The sequence below is a fragment of the Panthera pardus genome, unplaced genomic scaffold (assembly GCF_024362965.1).
Source record: "Panthera pardus isolate Hobbes unplaced genomic scaffold, ASM2436296v1 HiC_scaffold_12, whole genome shotgun sequence".
Lineage (NCBI taxonomy): Eukaryota > Metazoa > Chordata > Mammalia > Carnivora > Felidae > Panthera > Panthera pardus.
Window position 1 is genome coordinate 98,895,352 of NW_026526677.1, and position 18,532 is coordinate 98,913,883.

General features: G+C 60.8%; 1 protein-coding gene across 17 annotated transcripts in view; it reads right to left on the bottom strand.

Annotated features, from left to right (window-relative positions):
- Positions 1-18,532, bottom strand: part of PHLDB1 (pleckstrin homology like domain family B member 1) — a 45,370-nt gene that overhangs the window by 12,772 nt on the left and 14,066 nt on the right. For 6 of the 17 annotated variants that reach the window (XM_053900405.1, XM_053900403.1, XM_053900404.1 and 3 more), the window contains exons 5-17: positions 16,540-16,665; positions 13,768-15,113; positions 10,846-11,127; positions 10,286-10,426; positions 10,018-10,155; positions 7,312-7,440; positions 6,791-6,946; positions 3,609-3,719; positions 3,346-3,435; positions 2,635-2,766; positions 1,415-1,519; positions 848-1,021; positions 195-335 (exon numbers count right to left, since the gene is read on the bottom strand). In XM_053900405.1, coding sequence (XP_053756380.1) covers positions 195-335; positions 848-1,021; positions 1,415-1,519; positions 2,635-2,766; positions 3,346-3,435; positions 3,609-3,719; positions 6,791-6,946; positions 7,312-7,440; positions 10,018-10,155; positions 10,286-10,426; positions 10,846-11,127; positions 13,768-15,113; positions 16,540-16,665 — 3,071 coding nt within the window. Of the gene's footprint in view, positions 1-194; positions 336-847; positions 1,022-1,414; positions 1,520-2,634; positions 2,767-3,345; positions 3,436-3,608; positions 3,720-6,790; positions 6,947-7,311; positions 7,441-10,017; positions 10,156-10,285; positions 10,427-10,845; positions 11,128-13,767; positions 15,114-16,539; positions 16,666-17,246; positions 17,787-18,532 lie in introns of those variants that run through there. The other 11 variants (XM_053900399.1, XM_053900400.1, XM_053900401.1 and 8 more) reach the window with 9 other exon arrangements.

Sequence of the window (18,532 nt, forward strand, 5' to 3'; positions counted from 1 at the left end):
TACGTCATCCTTGGGACTCAGGGGCTGGCCCCAGCTGCCCGAAGTGCCAGGATGGCGCTAGGAGACCTACTGCCCTGACTCAACGGACCCCCACCCTCTAGGGAGGCACCGTGTGGCTGCTGCATTGGCAGGAGGTACCCGGCACAGAGAGGAGCAGGGCTTGGGGAGGAACGGGCAGGGAGAGAGGGGGTTACCTGCAGCTGCCGGGAAGCTTTGGCGGGCAGAGGCGGGGGAGAGGAGCGCGGGGAGGCTGTAGCGGGGCCGGGCCCCAGCCCGGCCATCAGCTCCTGGTACCACTGCTCTAAGTCTACAGCAGGGAGCAGCAGCTCCTCCATCTGGAGCGGGGCGTGGGGAGAGGGGTGTGGGGAGAGGGGCGTGGGGAAGGGGTGAGGAGAAGAGTCCGGAGAGCAGGGGAAGGAAGGGTAGGAGGACGGGAGAGAAGGCAGAAGAAAGGGGAAGGGTGCAGGAAGAATAAAGGAAGACCGAGCAGGGAAACACGGAGGTGAGGGAGAAGGGAGGGAAGGAGGGGAGAGAGGACAGCATAAAGAGAAGGAGGAGAAAAACAGTGAGAAAACAGTTGCTGTGAACGCGCTAAGGGCAAAGAGGAACAGTCAGGACACAACTCCCAGACCAGAGACACGTGCTGTGCCCACCATGATGCCAGACAGCCAGCGTCCGCAGGCACCGAGCGCTCCCAGGGGGCCAGCCTGGAGCTCAGAAGCCAGGAAGCAGGGGCGGAACACACATACACACACACACACGCACGCGCGCACACAGGCGCACACACACATACACAGAGCCACGCCAGCAGCGGGCTGGGGGTGGCAGGGACACACAGACCACCAACCTTGGGTGAAGGCGTGATGGAAGCGAAGGAGGAGGAAGAGGGCAGCACGGGAGGAAGGCAGGTGGTGGGAACCAGGTCCCGGGAGGCAGGGGCCCAGAGAGGCGGGCCTGGCACAGGGGCTGCGGGCATGGGCGAGGTGCCCCACATCGCCTTTAGCTGCTCAAGCGTCACGTACTTGGGGGAAAGGCCAGGACGCAGGAGGGAATACAAGAGGTTAATGGAACTGCAACCCAGGAGCTGGCCCTGCCCACAGGCGAGGGAAGGGTGAGCACAGGAAGCGCAGAGCAGCAGAGGCCTGCAGAGCCCAGGAAACAAGTCCTCTCTAGGCAGGACGACGCCCTCACGCCCAAGCAGAAGGCTGCCCGGCCTTGAGCCATCAGGAGCTGAAGCTCCCGAGGCCCCAGGCCATACAGGGAACCACTCCCAACCCCCCTATGCCGGCTGCCCTTCTCCCTCACCGCTGGACACAGACCCCACTGTCCCCCAAGCCCCACCCAGGACTGAGGGACAACCTGGGCATCCACAGGAGGCCCTTGGGCACAGGTGGGCTCACTCAGTGGCCGGTACCTCACTGTCAGGCAGGGGCTGGGCGAGCACGCTGGGGGAGGTGGCAGAAGCATGGGGGTCCAAGCGGAAGCACAGCTGGAGAACCTCTGCCAGGCTCACATACTCCTAGGGTGCCCGGTGGGAGGGGGAGGGATGGGCAGAGAAGAGGTCAACAGGGTACAACCAGGCACCTGACACCCACACTCCATGCCTTAGGGCCATCACTCCATTCAGTACAAGATCCAGAGCAAGGAGCGTGGCAGGGGGTGCAGGAGGGGGACTCAGCTGTCTACTGTGACCGGAGACAGCTGGGGGGAGGGAGGGGCCAGAAAAGGGCAGGCAGAACTGTCTGAAGGCACTTCTTGACCTGTACTTTTGAGGCTGCCTTGGCAGCCCGGCCCTGCCCGGGGCAGACTCTGAAGGCCTATCCCTGGGTTTGCTCTGGGCTAGGGACAGGAGAAGCCTAGGGAAGGCCTTCCGAGAGTCCACCGAGAATCAGGACCCAACTCCCAGAGAGTCCTTCCGTCTCCCCCATCTTGGGCCCCAGTGGGGCGCACACACACTGCATCGAGCACCAGCCCCCATTCCCGAGGGTCTCCTCGCACCCATGTGCCGGGGCGGGAGCTGGGAGGGGTAGGCTCACTAAGTGGGTGAGCTAGATGGGCTTTGAGAAAGAGGCCTCAGCAGGGAGCAGCTAAGAGCCCAGGTGGAAAAACGGGCCCACCCCCCAAGGGTTAGTACGTAGGAAGAGACTAGCGCATCAGACTGCGGTGTGGGAGGACAGGGACTGTCACCCTCCCCGAGCATATCCTTAGTCCCCTGAGCTGATCGAGGCGGTGGGGGCACGGCAGGCCTCCAAAATGGACGCTGAATGCGCAGGGTCCCAAGCCTGACCCATCCAGGGGGAGCCCCGGCCTGGCGGAGCCCCAGAGGGCAACTGTCCTCCGGGGGTCAGGGCAAGGGAAAAGGAGCGGGAGGATCCAGTGTGTTGTGAGCACTGATGAATGGCATGCAGATCACGTGCAAATTAACACGCAAGCCGGTGCTGATTTTGCATAGCCTGCCCGGGCCCTCTATGGAGCAGCAGGATGGCACGCTCGCTCACACTCTCACAAACTCTGGCCAGAGGATTATTGCCGCACGCCCCTGAGCCGGGCCCTTGGCAGGAGCTGGAGGCAGGAGCTCGGCAAGCAGGCAGACGGGCAGTGGGCAGAGCAGAGCAGGCAGTTAGCTGGGATTACCTCTTGTGCTTTGGGGCAGAGCTGAGTGGAAGCAGGTGGGATTAGGGGGACAGAGGAGGCCCCAGCCTGAGAAGACCCCGGGAAAGGGACCAGACTCGCAGTCCTTGAGGACTCGGAGACGAGCAGTTCGGCCTACAGAGAGGGGACATGGTGAGGGGCCGCCCACGCCAGGCCTCAGTGGCAGGGAGGTGGGGAGAAAAGGAAAGAGCTCGGGAACCTGGGCATGTCCTAGTTGGACCTCACGCCCCAAGCAGGCAAAGACTCAGGAAAGGACCGCCTAAGGGATGTCAGTGCCCACTGCGCTGCCAAGAGCCTCGTTCTAGACTGAAGCCCGAGGAGCTCCGAGAGCAGGGCCCCTGGATTCCTGTGCAAACCCTCGAAGTGAGGCTGCCCGGCCCCGGCCCTTCCCAAACCTCTGAGCTTCCCGCCTTCCCCGCTCATGCCTCCTGAATCCCCCAGATGGATTTGATCACCCAAAATGGTAACATCGGTAAGCTCCTAGGAGCCAGAAAGGTATCTGCAAAGCAGCAGCTGGTAGCCACAGAAGGTCACATCCCAGACTTCAGGGCCACTCGCACTCCAATCTCTCCAGGTCAGGAGAACGTCCCCAGTATTCAGCCTCAGCTACTGGGGAGAAGGTGCCACACGTCGCTCCAGGGCCTCCCAGGAAGCCCCTTGGGCCTGAAGCTAGGGCTGACCCAACCACGTTACCTCTTTGAGGGTCGACGTGGTCTTCGGGAAAGGCCTGCCTCCCGTGAGTGAGTGGTACCTTCTTTCCAGCATCGTGAGTTTCTCCTTCTCCTGCGAGCCCAGAGCGGCCGAGTCAGAACGGGGTGGGGGTGGCAGCACGGGGGAGCCAAGTGACGGGGGCCCTCCTGCAGCCGGCAGAGCTCCACCCCAGCCCCCCTGCACTCACCTCCCACTCCCCATCCTGCACCGACCCCGATCCCCCAGCCCAACCTGACCGAGGCTACCTTCTGCAGCAGCTGCAGGGAGGCGTTCTTGTCCCGCGCCAGGCGCTCGGACTCTTGCACGGCCTGGGCCCGGATCTGCCCGGCCTGACCGTCCAGGACCGCCAGGCGCTCCTGAAGGAGGGGGCGGGAGGTCGGTCAGGCCTGGGAGACAGGGCTGAGCCCACGGCGAGGCTTCCCTGTCTCTCCAGTCCAGAGGCCCTTGGCTTGGGTGAAGGGAATCGACCGGCTCTTCTGCTTGGCCTTAACCCACCCCCCGGAATACCGGGGCAACTGTGGTCAGCTCCTCCCTTCACCCGTCCCTCCACCAGTGACTCCCGTGCCCCCCGGCACACCGGCTAGAACCCGAGTCCCCAGGTGTAACCTCCCCACCATCAACGAGTCCAGAATCCTGGAGCTACTGAAGAGTTCTCCACCTGCCCCACTCCCACGGCCACCCCCCAAGTCCAGGCCCGCTGCCTTCCCTGCCTGGACTTTGGCACCAGCCCTCTGCCTCCACTCCTGACCTTCCAAGTGTGCCCCACACTGCCACGAACACCTTCTCAAAATGGCCCTGGAGGTCTGTTTTTGTCTGCTTATCCGAATTTTCTAAGCCTTCCAAAAAGAATATGTATTACTTGAATAATGTTTTAAAACTCCACGAGTCAAGTTAGAGCACTCCTCTCCTCAAAATCTTTTGACTCGCTACTCACAGGACAGAGCACAAACTGAAAACGGCGTCCGAGGGCTCCCGGGACTGGGCCTACGCTCTTCGGCCCCCCTCCCCCCCCCGCCCTTCTGTGTCCCCCCCCCCCCCCCAGCCCAGCCGTGGGGCACACTAAGCCACAGAGCTGCACACCCTCAGGCCTCACACTGCCCCCTTGCCCCAGGAGAGCTGTCCCTGTCTTTCCACCACCTAGAGCTCACTTTTCCTCCTAGACCAGTCCAAGTGAAACTTTTCTCCTACATCTTCCTCAATTACCACTCAATTCCTCGGCTCCCTCCTCTGTGCTCAGATTACTCTGTGTCACCATTTGCCTCGTATTACTGGTATTTGTGAACATGTGCCTCCATCACCACCCCGCCCAGACTGTCAGATCCAAGGGCACGGTTGGGGTCTTTTCTGTCTCCATATCCCCAGTAGGGCTGAGCACAGTGCCTGGCTCAACAGCCATGTGCTAAAAGGAAAAGAAAATCACGTGAGAGAGAAGAATGGGGTTAGGGGAAAACGGGCTGGGTTAATCCCAGGAGGGCTTCCTGAAAGAGGCAGCCTTAAAACCACCACCTTTAAGAGCAAGACATGAGCAAGGAGGGAGGGAAGAAGGGAGCTATCCTAAATCTGGGGTCAGCCCAAGCAGGAATTCCCACAGCAAGATCAGCTGTTTAACGAGAACGCAGTAACTGCTAAACGCTTTGCATTTGTGACCTCATTTAAACCTCTTTTTACGCAGGTGCCTTTACACCCATTTTACTGATGAGAACACTGACATATTCAGGAGCTAGTAAGTGGTACAGCTGGGAATGGAACTAAATCTGTAGGACTCCAAAGCCAGGATTCTGAACCGTCCTGAATCACAGTGGAGAGGATAGGGGAACATTGGGCAGGAGGGCAGACAGAGCCTGGGATTGGGTGGGACACGGGGAGGGGAGGGGGGGGTGCGAGGGACAGAAGCTGAGCAGGGCTCACGAGAAGGCAAGGAGAAGGGGCGCCTGGCTGGCTCGGTCAGTGAAGCATGCAACTCTTAATCTTGGGGCTGTAAATTCAAGCCCCACGTTGTGTGTAGAGATTACTAAAAATAAAATCTTAAGAAGAAGAAGAAGAAAGCAACAGCAAGGGGAAGAATGTGACCCCTGGGGTCCTAGTGGCTGACCTCCTAGGAGCCAGGGCGGGTATGGGGAGGTGAGAACAGGAGTCTAATACTATCGACCCCTCCCAAACTTCCTGGAGTTTACACCCACCAAGACCCCAGAGGAATGGGATTGGCTCATCTAGGGCTCCCTGCTGCTTTCTCTGCAGAGGAATGGGGAAGGTTCTTTGGGCCAGGCAGGCCTAGGGTCTCACGCTGACTCAAACTCATAAACTGAGAGGTCTGGAACAAATATGTAGCTTCCCTGAGCCCTCATTTCCTTGTCTGTGAAACGAGGATGAGAGCACCGGCCTTGTGAGACCATCCTAAGGTTGGCACAAGATAACCCAGGAAAGCCTCCTGGCTCGCACCCACGTGCTTGGGAAATGCTAGCTTTCTTCCTTCCATCTGTCTCACAGCCAGAAGCAGACGCACTTGTAAGGCAGAGAAACTCAGGGAGAGAGGCAAGGGATCCGGACTCCGGGGGAGGTCCAGGAGCTTGCCACAAGCCACCAAACTCAGGCTAACCCGTCGAGACGCCAGTCGCCACTTTTCGACACCCCTCCCCCTGATCTCGTGGCCGTCACCCCCCACCTACTCACTCCAAACTGCACACGCATGCGTGTGTGTGCACGGACACGGTAGTCTCAGCCAGAGTCTGGCTGTGAACTGCCCGGACCATCCTCCCCATTCTCTTTCCTGACCTCTTCCTAACACGTGCTCCACACAAACCTCCTCCCAAATTTACTACACACACGCACGCACCTCTGCCCCATCATCCTGTCCTGGTCTGGCTGAGATCAGGAGCAGGGGATCACAGCATCTGGAGCTCCCGGACTGGTGAGGATATGACACGCAATGCCCTTATTTCGTGGCTCAGCTGAGCCACAGCTGGAAGCCAGGTGGTGCCCTTTCTAGGACCCCTGGTTGGCTCAAACGTCCGGACCTCAGGACCTTGCCTGCTTCCCAGCACATCCACCAGACAGAACGCTCTGCAAGGGCAGCAGCGAGCCTCCTCTTCGGCCTCCTCCTCCTCCTGTACCTCCACCCTTCGTTTCTTTGCCCGGCCGGAGCCCGGCTCCGGGTGTGAGCCCGGTCCACTCCCCACTGGGAGCCCACGCCTACTAACAACAGCTGTTGTCCGCTCCGCGCTTACTAGGATCGGAGCCCATGCTGTCCTCACATACACCATCTTGCTTAGTTCTCTTGACAGCCTGTTCCTGTTTTGCGGTTAAGGAAACTGAGGCTCAGAGAGGTAAAGGTAACTTTTATGGGGTCATCAGCGGGGATCCAATTCACTGGCCTCCGCCCCGCCCCGCCTGGCACCGAGGCCCCACAGGGGATGGGAGCAGGGCACACCTTCCTCTTGGTGATGCTCCGGAGCAGCTCGGCCTTGCTCCGGAGCAGCCCCTGGCCCGCCAGCTCACGCTCCTCCTCCACGCGGCTCTCCCGCTCCAGCTGCTGGAACTCCAAGTCCTCAAACAGCTTTGTCTCCGTCTCCAGGGCCTCGGCCTCCTTGAACGACAGTGACAAAGGGGATTGAATGGTGCTCGCAGTACCGCTCCGGGCCTGGGAGGCCAGGCCGCAGAGGTGGGAGTTCTGAGGGCTGGCCCCAGGGAAATCGGGGAAGGGACCTGCCCCCAACCCATCCCCCTTTGCTCTGCTTGGCTTTTTGCCCCTTTCACGGGCATCGCTGCCTGGAGTAGCAGAAAGGTGGAAATCGATCCCCCCCAATCCTTCCCTGTCCCTTCCAAGCCACAGCACCGACCCTGGTGTGTCCGGCAGGAAGTGCAGGGCCCAGGTGGTCCCGTCCCACCGCTCTCCTGTCTTCCGGGTGGGTGGCCCTCGGGGGCCAGGGAAGGGGGGCTGGTGAAACTGACCCTTCTCAGCTGCTCCTGTAACTGTTCCCGCACTGACTCGGGGCAGTTATCGAGCTGCGTCTGGAGCTCGGCGTAGAGCGCCTGGCGGGCCTCCAGGTGCCTCCGTCCCGCGGCCAGCTCCGCCCTCTCCTGGTCGGCGGGAGGGGTGGGGAGGGCGGGCACAAGGGAGAAACAGAACACACACTCCTCAACTCTGGCCCGTGGGCAGCAGCGGCCATGGGGGGTGCAGGGCGGGAGAGAGAGAGCTGGGGAGCCGGCAGGGGGTGGGGTGAGGACTAACAGAGGAGAGTAAGCAGGAGAGGAGAAGGAAGAGAAAGGGAAAACACGGAAGAGAAGAGTGGAAAAGGCTAGGAGGCGAGGCTGAAGACAGGACGCTCGCAGGTGCAAGGGAAGCTATCACACAGGCGCAGGTGTGGGTCTTGGGCAGAAATTTTGGTCTCCTGGAGTCCCCTGGGCTGGAAACACTGGGGTGGGTCCTAAGAAAAGCCTTCTGTTTTCTCTCCAAACCAGTCAAGGCCAAAGCTGGTCCCACATCACAAACACAGAGACTCTGGCTCCTATTTCCCCCTGACTCTGCCACTGCCTAGAGACCAAAATTTAACCCTGGGAGGTGGGGAGGGGTATAGACAGTGAGGGTTAAATCCAGGGGTCCGGCATGAATCGGAAGCTGAGGATGTTAAAGCTACGGCACTGTCGCAGAGGGGACCCCGGCCCGACTCCCTGGGCCTCCCTCCCTCCCGCCCTGGGTGGAGGTGGGTGCTGGCACTCCAGGCTGAACTCCAGCGGGATGAGGGTTGCAATTAGTTCGGCCGTTGCCATGGCAGTAGGAGCCCCAGGAGTGGGTACAGGGAGGAGGTGGATAGTTCTGTCTGGGGCGAGATGACACCTCCCAGGGCGGGAAGGGGGACGAGGGGAGAAGCTGGTGAGTCACCCCTCCGAAGGACAGGCAGAGGAGAAACTAGGATTACTGATTCCAAAACCAGAGCGGAGCCATGGGCTGGGGAGGAAAGCTGAGTGAGCCTGCCCCGCGGCCACTGCCTCCCCACCCCCCACCCTACCACCCCCTCAAATAACTAGGCCCAGAGAGAAGGCAAAGTCCAGGCCTCCAGGCCACGCCAGGTCAATGAGAAAGGAGGTTAGGCAGGTTCCTTCGGAAATGCTGAGCTTACTTCAAGTTCTTCTGCCGAATCCTGCCCCATCCCTCCGGCCCACTCTCGCATCAGGGAGAGGAGTCCTGGGTTCCAAGCACTTTGCCCTCTTAGGACTCAGGCTCTAGGATACCCCCTACATTCTGGATGGCTCAGGGGCGGGAGAAGAGGAGAGGCCTACTCATTCCCACCCTCCGGTTGGGGTATCTGGATTTTGGAAGCCCCAGAGGAAAGCTAGAAGGGCGGCCACTGTGTGGCAGAGGGAACTGGTCTAAACCCCCCAGGGCCATGCCGCCGCGGCCGGACCTCCTGACCCCTCCGCTCCGGAAGGAAGAGAGGGGCGGGAGGTGGACGGCTGGAGGGCAGCCTGCTTCTCCCAGCTGCACAGGAAAACCACCAACAATCTGTGGAGGCTGCACCTGGGCTCTTCCAAAGGGGGGACACTCCTCAGGCTGAGCAGCTCCTCAGCTGCGCATTTCCCCCAACCTTTACCCTTCCTGCCAAGGCACCATTGAGTCAAGTTGAGCTGTGCCCCCTGCCCATTCCTTTCTGATCAAAACCCTGGAGTCCCGCACCAAGAAAGGAAGGAGGCAGAATTAGAGGGGAGAGGTCAAGGGCACAGTGGTGCCCCTGCAGTTAGTGCAAAAGCAGGCATGGCTCAGCCCTGCCTGGGTGGCACTGGCAGTTAGGGGCATGCGGAGAGCCCAGGACAGTGATTAGAGGGGGCGTTAGTGCAGGCCTGGTTGGTAAGCGTGGAGTTAATTTGGCACAGAATTTGGGAGTGTGGTTTTGGGGGCCAGAGCCAAAGCTCCAAAAACAAAAAAAGGAGTTGGGGGTGGGGGGAGTTTGTTGAAGAATCTTTAAGAGTTTCAAAACTGGGACAGGAGGAAGACACTCTCAAAAATTCAGAAAGAAAATTAAGTCTTGGAAAAATACTGTCAAGTCCAGAAATAGATGGCCCCTCTCCACACTTCAGAGCTTTTGGCACGTTGGTAGGCATCTTGGGCCTAGCTGGCACGGCCCCTGTGGGACGGAGTGACCCCTGCAGGCTGGCACGAAATCTGAAAGGGTCGGGGGCACGAGCTGGGACCACCTGGGACGGGAAGCTGCAGATCCTGAAAGGCTCAGGGGAAGCAGAGACCTGAAGGCCATCCCCCAAAGATCACATCCTGAGCACCCGAGGCATGCTGGGAGGGGCACGTTCTCTAGACAGAGGGACCCACACCCGAGTCACTCCCCAGCACCTGTCCCTCGGGCTGTGCTCACTGCCCAAGCAGCAGCTTCGGCACTTCCTAGGAGGGCCAGGAACGGGCAGGCACCCAGAGGCAGCACAGAGACCCAGACAGAGGAGATCCCAGAACCCAGTCCGGCCCCTGCCCGTGCCCTTCAAGCTGACACCTTCCGCAGAGGACAAGGTCCCCCCTCCCCTGAAGGGCACAGAGACCACCAGGCCTGTAGGAAGACTGATGAGATGAGAAGTAAGGGGCCCAGAGAAGACGTTTGTCCTTCCCCGGGGGCCACTGGCAGCCAACACGGGGCCAGGCCAGCTGTGGGTTACCTTGTCCCTCTCCTTCTGGATGCCGGTTTCCAAGGTCACCAACTTTTCCTGCAGCTGGTCCACGGCCTTCTGCTCCTTCTGCAGCAACGCCCGCTCTGCCTCCCTCTCCCCCTGCAGCAGTGCTCGTTCCATTTCAGCCTGGGGCCAACACCAAGGTCCACGTCAAGGCCAGTCAAGGCAGACGGACGCAGGCCCCTCCAGGGGCCTTGGCTCTGCCCGGGGAGGAACGTGGCCACAGCTGGCCTGGCTACGGGCCCTCCCAGCTCACCTCGCGGGCGGACTCCTGCAGCTGCTGCTCGAGCTCCTTCACACGGACCTTGAGCTGCTCCACTCGCCCCAACACCTGAGCCCGCTCCTCTTCCAGGGCCAGCACCTCCCCCTGGAGCTTGGCGCTGGGTGCATCTTCATGCTGGAGGGGAGGGAAGCCATCAGCTGGGGAAGCCTGGAGCCTTCCGTGACCAGACTAAAAGAGGGGATCCCCATTCCTCAGGGCGCTCGGAAGGGGTAGCCAGACAGAGAGGAGGCAAACTCCCCTCCCTGCAAGGAGAGCAGTACAGCTCAGCTAAAGGGAATGAAGGTTTCCCACTTTGTGCCAGGCCCGGAGGCGGCCCTAAGGACAGGCAGGTCACAGAGTATAGGGAGAACCTGGGAAGCGCATCGACACCTCCCTCTTCCTTGCCTCCTCACATCTCAGCCTCTAATCCCCGATGTCTTCCCAAACACGATCCTTCAATTACCTCCCCCTCACTGAGCCATCCCTCCACCACCCCTGCCTCCTCTGCCCCCCAGCCCCTCACCAGGTGCTGCCCCCCACCACCACCACCCCACCTCCTGCTGGGTGCTCTCAGTGCTGCTGCACTCCTCCTTGAGATTCTCCTCATCTGAGCGGTCCACGCACTCCCACAGGCGCTGGGTGGCACCTCCGGGCTCCTCGGGGCCCCGCCCAGAGGCTCCGGTGGCCGCTGAAAGGCCTCGTGAGGGCCTCCGGCCCGCCAGCGCCAATGCTGCGGCGGCTTCCCCGATGCTGGGCAGCTCCCCGGCCTCGGGTGCCCCGTCGGCCCGGCTGTACTCAGCACACAGGTTCAGGATGGTCTCCAGGCGCTGGCGTTCCTGGGGAGGGCGGACAGAGCAGGGCGTGAGAGGGAAGGATGCTGGGTCCTGATGGAGGCACCGTGTGCAGTCAGGAGACAGAACTACGACACTAGGTGCCAGGGGCCCAGAACCAAGCCAGGAGAGCCCCAAACCCAGAGTCAGGAGAGGCAAAGGGCAGAAGGGCGCCCCAGAAGTAGGCAGGAGGAACCAGGCCATTGTGCTACCTGCCCACATGGCTAGCCCCTCCCAGCTTCCTGTTTCCTTTCCCTTTTCACTCTGCCCGGAATGGGCTTCCTCGGGGACACACAGCGACACAGACTGCCAAGCAGGCTGAAGACCACAATGGCACACAGATGAACACTCGGGTACTCGCGCTGACTCTCGTCCGCCTAGATCTACAGACACGAGGGTACGCAGACACCCCAGCCACCAACACGGACACACAAGGACACAACATGTGCTCTGCACTCACACGGACAGGCAGGCACGCACACAGGTACCAGCCCTGGCACGCACGGATGCACCCTGGCGCACACTCACACAGATAAACACAGTCTAGCACACAGACAGGTGGGCACGGACACAGACGGCTGGAAAACAGACCCGTGGGCCGACAGGGATGTGACACAGGTTCGTACAAAGTTGTGCCCAGCGTGTATACGCCAGGCCAGACAGACGTGGGACACGGTCCTCCTCATCCCCTACCCCAGCTCCAGGTCACTCTCAGGCTGCCCTCCACTCCCTTCCAGCAAGGTGAGCTGCTGCCTCCGCTCTCCAATGCCCAGGCCCAGCTGGGAGCGCTCCAAGGCCCTGCCCCTGGCCCACCCCCTCCCCACAAAACCCCAGCCACACAGCTCTCAGGGGCCCGGGAGGAGGGACGGTACAATCACGCTCCCCAATCTGGGTCCCCCGCTCTCGTGTCCCAGCCTTGAAACCCCACCCCCAGCCCAGGCTCTCCAGGGTACCTCAACCTCAGGGGTCCCTCACTGCAGAGTTTGGCCACGACCCCCCTGGACACGTACCCAGCTTCCCTCCTGCTGCTTGCCCAGTTCCACGTCAAAAAAAAAAAAAAAAACAAACAAAAAAAAAACCAGGAACAGAGGAGCCTAGGCACCCAGGAGGCTGGGCCAGTGCCCCCGCCCCTGCCCCAGGACCCAGATAAGCAGCCTGCTGGAGATGGGAGGGGCAGGGCGGGCAGCCTCCAAGATTTAAAGTGGCAGGTGGGGCAGGTCAGGGCTGGCGGTGAGGTGTGCCCGTGTGCCCTCGTGCCTGGGGGGTGGGGAGGCTGAATGGAGGAGCTGAGGGAGGCTGGGCCCGTCACTCTGCCTTTGCCAGACTCGGTGCTCCCTCTCCAGATTAAGACCCCAGGGTGGTCCGAGCACGCTCTAGGTCAAGGCAAAGACAGTGAAGGGAAGCTGTGGCAAAGGAGAAGACTGGTGATCCTTCCTCCTCTCTCCCCAACCCAGCCTGCACCTCACCTTGCCCAAAGCTGTCCCAACCTCTTCTGACAAGCCCTCCAGACAAACCTCCTCATTTCTGGTTCTCCTCCTCAAACCAATCCCAGGGGCCCTGGGCCCCCCAGCAACCCCATTCTGCTCACAAGGGACAGAGGGCAGAATCCATTCTCCTGTACGTGTGCTCGACTGTCCACATTAGCCAGAGCCCCCTGAGCTCCCTGCGCTATCTGGGGAATCCTGGCCCCCACCCAGCTCAGAGGCCATCTCCAGGACAGCTGCCCGGAGCCACACCCGGCCCCCGAATGCACACATATGCACGCATGCTGATGCATACAATCACGATCACACAGTCGGCCCAGGATAAAGCCAGGGGAGACCTGTCCTGTTCTCTTTCTCTTCCCTGCCACCCACATTCCCAGATGATCCTCACTGGGCCAGGGTGAGCAGCTCCCACCCATTTGTAAAAGACCAAAAAGAGGGGTGCCTGGGTGGCTCAGTCAGTTGAGCATCCAACTTCGGCTCAGGTCATGAGCTCAAGGTTCGTGAGTTCAAGCCCCACATCAGGCTCACTGCTGTTAGCATGGAGCCCACTTTGGATCCTCTGTCCCGCCCCCCGCCCCCCCCACCACCACTACTGTCCCTCCCCTGCTCGCACTCTCTCTCTTAAAATAAAAAAAAGTTTAAAAAAAAGAAGCAACTTTTCTAAAGAACAAGGTGCTTTTCTAAAAAACAAGCCTTAAGAAGACAGGCGTCTTGAATTCCAACACGGGCTCTGCCAGAACTTGCTGTGTGACCTTGCACAAACCCATTCCCCTCTCTGGGCCTCAGCTTCTCATCATTAAGACTCGCTCCTCAAACTGAGAGGTGCAAGACCTCACCGTAAAGGTGGTGTGTTTTCCTACAGCTTTGTTATCATCAGGTAAATAACGCAAAACTTAACTTACACGTTAAAACAAACGCTGTGTTACAGAATAAAAGCAAAGTTAACATGCATCTGAAATAAAGCCTTAGAGACTTCAAAGAAAGTTCTTCCAGGCACCAGACCCCTGAGATCTAGGTCACTAAGGTGCATCCCGGAAGGAGAAAAGCTTGAGAAGCCCAGGCCCTGTCCAAGGGCCCCTCCCGCTCTGCCAGCTGGCCTGCCCGCGCCCTGGCAGGGACCCCGCCGTGTACGGCGGCACCCTCCGGGGCATCTGCTCACCAGCCTCTCCATCTCCTGCTCCCAGAGCCGTTCTTGGTGCTGCCGCCGGTGGTACTCCAGGAGGTCGTCCTCGTTGTCACTGATCTCCGTGATGCTATTTTTCCGCTCCCGAGTGACAGGCACCCGCAAGTCCCCACTGGACAGCTTCCTCTGGGCACGGGGGCTCTGGCGGGGCGAAGCCCCGGTCAGAGAGCCCAGACTATAGGCTGGGCTCAGCCTGCCACTGAAGCTGCCCTTGCGGGGTGCCAGTGACTCCCCGAGCGTGGGTGAGGGGCTCCGTGTCCTACGGCCCCGTGCCCCCAGCGTCAGGGAGAAGTCCTCCGGTGACGCCCCGTGGGCTGCCCAGCGCCGGGCCCGGGGACTCTCCACCACTTCCCTGCTTAGCTTGGGATCTGGCGTAGTCCTGGTGGGCATGGGGGAGAGAGCCCGTCGCGACAGAGACGGGCTCAACGGAGGGAGTTCCCGCATGCTGTCCAGGCCCCGCCGGCCCAGGCGGGGACTCTCAGGAGGCTGCAGGGTGCGGGTGGCTGACCCATCTGAAAATGTTCGGCCCACCAGCTGGCGTGAGGGGCTGGTTGTCAGCACCCGCTCGGTGCCTGGCAGCTCACGGAAAGGGCTGGGAGGGCGGTCCTGGAGGGTGCCGATCTTGTTTCGGGGAGCAGGGACCGGAGGCTGCAACTTGGGGCTTCCAGGAATGCTCGTGGGCTGGCTTCGGGCACCGGAAGCTGGGTATTCACTCAGGTTGATGGCCACCACGGGCAGCTGCCCACCCAGCCGGGGGCTCTCGGTGGCTCTGCGGGCCTCCGCCAAGACAGTGGCCGCGGGGCTGTCCGTCAGCAGACCTCGGAGACCGGGGCTGGGAGGCCTCTCGTGACCCCCTTTCCGGCCCAGCCGGGGGCTCTCGGAGGAGCGGGCGCCGCCCGGTCGGGACTGTGGGGGCTGCAGGGCCAGGTGGTAGCTCGAGGAACGGGCAGGCACCAGCGGCGGCACGGAAGGTGCTGGCTCCTGCCCGCTGGGTGAGTGGCTGGCACAGCTCCCACTGCTGGCTGGTGAGGAGAGCGGAGAGAAGGCTGGAGAGGTGTTCTCATAGCTGGAGCCCACAGACATGGCACCAGGGCTGGTTGGCGGGGACAGCAAGTAGCGCCCACCGTTAGCCATTGGCGACAGTGGGGAAGTCGCGGCAGGCTTCTTGCCGGCCGCTCCGGGCTCCTCTAGCACCAGCGAGTCCATGATCTCCTGCAGGTCCTTCTCAATAGAGCTCACCAGGGAACTGTGGCTGGCGCAGGCAGAGGGGCCCCGGGTCGCGGGCTGTGGCGCGTGGTTCCCATTCACCAGGCTTTCCGATTCTGCGGATGGGAAACGCAAAGGTGCCTCAGGCCCTGGCCTCCAACCACCGGGGAGCTGTACGTGCCCAAGAACGAGGGAGGCGATCTGCCAGCTCTACCACTGACCTGCTGCACGACCGTCAATCAGCTGCCCTCGGTTTCCCTGTCCGGAAAGGAAGGGCACGGCTCTAACGCCTCATGACTTAGGACAGAGCTGGTAACGATGCCAGGCACTTCTAGGCCCAGTTATCGCGGGCTCACCCCAAGACCGGGTTCCTCCCTGCCTTGGTTTCCCTCCCAGATCTCTCCTTCAGGAAGGGCAGATGGACATTCTATGGAGGGGATGCTGTGGAGCTGGCCAGAAGTTCGGGGTGGAGGGTCCAGTCTAATAGGACATTAGGACCTCCCAGCACAGCAGCTGAGACCCAGGAAAAACCACAGGCCAAACCTCCAGCGCTGGGCAAGAGGTGTGTGCCGTACTGCTCTGCCCAATCAGAGGCAGGGAGGGGCCTGGCACTGCTGGGTGGCTTCTGGAAGCCAGGCTGGCCAGCCACTAGGGGCGGCTCGGCGCCTCCGATCATGAGCCCATCAAGCCACGCCAGCAAGAGCCTGCCTTGGCCCTGCCCCAGGCCTCATCAACCAACCAGGAGTCCCAGGAACGAGTGCCCAGAACAGCTGAGGGAAGGAGTGGCATGACAAGGCTAAGGGAGAGCGGGTAAAGCTAGCCAGGGAGTGGGCTGGGAACCCGGGCTTCTGAGGGGCTCACCAGACACCCATGTCCACCTGTCCCAGTACCACACTGACACCTGTCATCCCACGGCCATCTGAACCCTCGTTGCAAAGCCTCGGACGGGAGGCTCACTGGCAGCCTCCTGGTCTACACCCCACCCCACCCCACCCCCTAGGCAGCTGGGTTGAGGGGGGTGCTGTGCTGGTTCCCTGGAACAATCACCGACTCTCCTCTGGGGATCAATAATTCACACACAAACTGCAGCTGTTCCGCTGAGTAATCAGCTGGCATGGCCTGGGGGGAGGGGCAGGGCCCAAGGACCTAAGCGCCGGCAGGTGGGACCCGCCAGCTGGGGTTCGACCTAATGCTTCCTTCTGCCCCCTCGGGCCCCTCTCAAGGGTGAGGTTCCCCAGTGGTTGGCACATGAGGTTTAGGGTCCCAGACACCGAAGTGGCACCTTCCAGGGCAGTGGGGCTGGCAGAGCCCTCCATCCCTTGGGCACATGATTCCCCAGTTCCAGCCAAGCGGCACTTCTTGGATCCCTCCCAGTAGCCAGACCGCCTGGCATTCTCCACCAATGGCCCATGGCAGGTGGCAGCAAGCCCAGATCATGGCCATTGTCCTGCCCTGACACTACGAGCATGGCTGGGATGGGCAAGGAGGAGGACTGTCCAGGAGAGCCACCAACCCGACCCCCCACCCCAAGTGGGCATCTACCTGAGCCAGGACTGTAGGGGGGCCCGGGGGCCCGGCCCCCTGCCGGAATCATACTCTTCATCCACTTGGCTTCAGCCGGGTGGTTAAAGCGGAGGAAGGTCGACTGACCCAGGCACAACATACAGCCTGCAGAGAAAACAAATGCTGAGAAGGGCAGAAAGGGCTGGGGTACGCCTCACCCCGCAGCACGAGCGGGCTCATCCCGGGCTCCAGACAGCCATCCCCACCTGCACTCACAGTGTCTACACGGACCACGCCTGACCTGACAAGCACCAGCAGGGCTCCACAGCACAGGGCAGAGCGGAAAGAGCTCTGGTTTGTGGGTCCCAAGATCTGAATATCCTGGTCCTAACTCTTGTTACTGGTTGTGAGACCTTCAGGTGAAGATCCTTCACCGCTGGGTCCCGTTCTGTCATTAGAAAAGTGAGGACAACACCACTGACCTTGCAGGGTTAACGGGACAATGTCTGCGAAAGTGTTCTGTGAAGGGAGAAGGTTCTTCGGAGAACATGGACGCTCATGTCCCCCTTCCCCAAACTGTACCAATGATCCATCTATCTGCCCCTTGGGTGGAAAAGTCAGTTTCAGGGGCATCAATTTCCAGGATCAAAAAAAAAGCTCTGAGAGAAGGGACAGGGAAAAACCGTGCGTCAGTCAGATGCCCCTCCGCAGGAACCAGAATTTGCTTCCTGGCTCCAAATCCTTACCATGACGTGGCCGGGGGAGAGCCACCACCTTCCTTCTCTCCGACAAAGCACCCTCTGGCCTGATATCTTCCTGCTCCTTGGTCTTCCGCGGAATCTAGCCAAGCCTAGGGCCAGTGGGCCCTGCCTCAGCCAAGCACATTCCCAGGCAGGAGACACAAGCCCAGTCCTGCCCAGTAAGGGTGACTACACAGAGAGGGGAGGGTATGTGGAAGCCAGAAATGTAGCCAGGGGCACCAAGAGCGTGCACGGCGGCAGGTGTGTGCAGAGGCTCCTGAGCCTGGCTAACGGGACTCCTCCTCCTCCTGGCCACACTGCAGGACTCCTGCGAAAGATGCTACGTTGGGAGAGCCCTGGTGCTCTCTCCAATCACCCTCCCGATCTGTCCACACCGCTGCGTCCAGCCTATCTACCCAATCTGGTGCCACTTGGCACCCCAAGCTTCATGCCAGTCTGCGCTGAGACTGGCAGGGAAGTCTACATTCCTGGACGCTGAGACAGTTCAGTTCAGGCAAGCCACAAGGGCAAGGGGCATCCAGGCCACGTGGATACCATGGCAGACCTCCCACTGAGCAGCTCGGGAGCCTGTTGCTGGGACCCTAGGCATTGCCGAGGCAGGCAGCGAAGGGGCCAGTAGGCTGAGAAGCCCACCACAGGTAACCATAGTGGACAAAGCCACCCACTTCTCTGGCACGCCCAGAGGCCCTCCCAAACAGGCAGGCACCAATAATTCCAAAGACTGACGGGTGGTTAGGAGAGAGGAGAGCCTTCCCAGACAAGCCGCCAATCAGGGATGCTGATCCCGGAGTAATCATAACCGGAATAAATAATAGCCAACCACACTTCCACCTAATTACAACCACAGCTGTTTCAGAAAGAGCCCTGCTGGCCCCTCCCGCTCCTCTCAGCCCTTTAACAAGCTAATTAATGATGAGTTCGCAGGGTCTAGACAGACCCACTCAATCCCAGATTGATGGGGGTGGGGTGGGGTGGGGGAGGATCTGGAGGCCGATTGCACAGCCCAGTCTGGGACGGAGGTGGGGAGTCTGAGTGGATTCCGGCCCATCAGAGCCAGGCCCACCCAAGAAGGCTATGGGCACCCAGGGACCCTCAGCCCTGGCTCCTGTGGCTGAGTTCCCTGCCCCCTCCTCTGCCCCTCAGCCTCCTCCGCGCAGGGGGTGTGGCCTTGCTGCCTCTGGGCTATAAATAGGTGATGCCAGGCAGGAGAGCTGGATCTGTATTAATAGAGCAGGCAGGAGGGCAACAAGGACTGAGAGCAGCCCAGCTCC